The sequence below is a fragment of the Antrostomus carolinensis genome, unplaced genomic scaffold (assembly GCF_000700745.2).
Source record: "Antrostomus carolinensis isolate BGI_N321 unplaced genomic scaffold, ASM70074v2 Scaffold54380, whole genome shotgun sequence".
Taxonomy (NCBI): Eukaryota; Metazoa; Chordata; class Aves; order Caprimulgiformes; family Caprimulgidae; genus Antrostomus; species Antrostomus carolinensis.
Window position 1 is genome coordinate 1 of NW_010290264.1, and position 2,284 is coordinate 2,284.

At 51.4% G+C, this 2,284-nt stretch overlaps 1 protein-coding gene across 1 annotated transcript; it reads left to right on the forward strand.

Annotated features, from left to right (window-relative positions):
- Positions 1 to 59: 59 nt before the first annotated feature.
- LOC104528397 (KAT8 regulatory NSL complex subunit 3) lies at positions 60 to 2,147 on the forward strand (the record flags this gene model as incomplete). Its single annotated transcript, XM_010172396.1, has 4 exons — positions 60 to 230; positions 1,279 to 1,369; positions 1,665 to 1,850; positions 2,016 to 2,147. Coding segments are annotated over 4 exons (580 nt in total), but the record flags the coding sequence as incomplete, so codon positions are not given.
- Positions 2,148 to 2,284: the final 137 nt, after the last annotated feature.

Sequence of the window (2,284 nt, forward strand, 5' to 3'; positions counted from 1 at the left end):
AGGACAGCCAGACCCCGAGGTGAGACCCCCTCCTCTAACCCCTCATTCTCCCCCCCCAGCGAAGCCGACGTCCCCATCGACGTGGAGACGGTGACGCCCACGCCCGTCCCGCTCTACGACAACCAGAAGGCGCGCAGCGTGATGAACGAGTGCGAGCGCCACGTCATGTTCGCTCGCACCGATGCTGACGCCCCCCCGCCCCCCGATGACTGGGAGGAACATGTCAACAGGTACCACGGGGGGACAGCAGAGAAATTTGGACACTGAACAGCCACCCGTTGGGTGCTGTGGGGGTTTTTTACTGTCACTCCATACGTTGTGATGTTCCTGAACTGAATTATAGTTGAAGAAAATGAATTGTGGTGTTTAAATTCACATTCCTGTGGGGTTTAATGCAGAGGCTGGCACAGTTCAGGGGAGACTGGGATGGTGAGTTAGTAAACGACACGTAGATCCCCAATTCAGCCACATACTGAAGTCAAACATTAAAAATGAAGCTACATATAAATTCCACCCTGTTAAAAACTGCTGGTAAGTGGACTCAAGCCAGTTCGGAGTCTGGATGTTACGAGGAATGTGTGTTGGTTTTTGTTTGTTTTGGGTTTTTTTTTCCTGCACACTTTGATTAAGAAATGGTGATAACATTAGTTGGGAGAAAAGGAGGCTGAGGGGAGACCTTGTGGCTCTGTCCAAGTCCCTTGGAGGAGGGTGGAGAGAGGTGGGGGTGGGTCTGTTCAACCAAGGACCAAGGGACAGGACAAGAGGAAATGGGCTCCAGTTGTGGCCAGGGCAGTTGAGATGGGATGTGAGGAAGAATTTCTTTGCTGCAAGGGTTGTGAGGCATTGGAAGGGGTTGCCCAGGGCAGTGGTGGAGTCCCCATCCCTGGAGGGATTGAAGAGTCGTGTAGACACAGTGCTGAGGGACATGGGTTAGTCATAGGGGACTGGTCAGTGTTGGGTTCATGGTTGGACTCCATGAGCTTAAAGGGCTTTTCCAGTTGTGAGGCAGTTCTGGGATTCTTGCTTTTCTCATACTTGGACATTCACCATCACACCCTCGTGGTGTTTAAAACCTGGTGGTTTTTATTGAACCCTCCTCTAAATTAAACCCTCGGTAACAAAACTCACCTTGTCTGTGGCCATGAATCAGCTGCTGAAGCTGCGATCGCAGCCGATGCCCCGTTTTGCTGCTGACTCCTTTGGGAACAGGCCTCAGCTTGCAGGACCTGGGTGTCTGTGTAACGGTGACTGATGTTCCCTCTCTGGATTTCCCAACAGGACGGGTTGGACCATGGCCCAGAACAAACTGTTTAACAAGATTCACAAAGCGCTGCAGTCTGACCGCCTGGCTCGCTTGGCCAACGAAGGGGTGAGCTCTCTTACTCCCTGTTTCCCTCCCCAGCAGAGTCGCTGCCTGTGTCTCTGTCAGTCCTTCCTGGCAAAGCCTGATTGACTCAAGATGCAAATCTTGGCCTTTGTGTTGTTTAGTCTTAAGCAACAGACATCTCTGGGCTTCTTTGAGGTGTGATTTTGTCCTCACTGTTGGTCTTTGCTACCAGAGGACTTTGGGCTGCTCAAGCCAATCCTTTCCTGTGGTGTGGGATCCACGTGACGTGCTTAATTTTTCCCCTAACTGTATTTCTTTTGAATTCCCTGGTTTTTAGGCTTGCAACGAGCCAGTCCTGAGGAGGATAGCGGTGGACAAATGTGCTCGGAGGGTCCGCCAAGCTCTGGCTAGCGTGAACTGGGACACCAAACTGATCCAGTGGCTTCACACGACCTTAGTGGAAACGCTGAGTCTGCCAGTGCTGGCTGCTTACTTGGATGCTCTGCAAACGCTCAAAGGAAAGGTGATAAAAGCAGTGACAGGCTTTGCTGTCACTTAGAATGTTCTCCCTTTGTAAAGCTCGTTAAAAGAAGCTGATGGAGACTTTATCCTTTTGGGGATGATGTTTAAAAGCCACTTGGACAGCCTGTGCGTGGTTTTCTCAGTCCTTTCTGGCCTCTGGTTTCAGATCCCCACCCTGATCGACAGGATGCTGCTCTCCTCTACTGCAAAGACGGGGGCAGCGGGTGCTGAGGCTCTGTCTCTGCTGCTGAAGAGACCTTGGGACCCAGCAGTGGGTGTCTTGTCCCATAATAAACCAGTGAGTACCTCTTGGGGCTTGTGGGGAGTGAGAGGCTGGTCTCACGTCAGCTTTATTCTTCCCATCCTTTTGCTGTCGTCTTCCTTCTGCCTCTCTCTTGCTTCCTGGGCTCTTTAATGTCTTCATTAATGACTTGG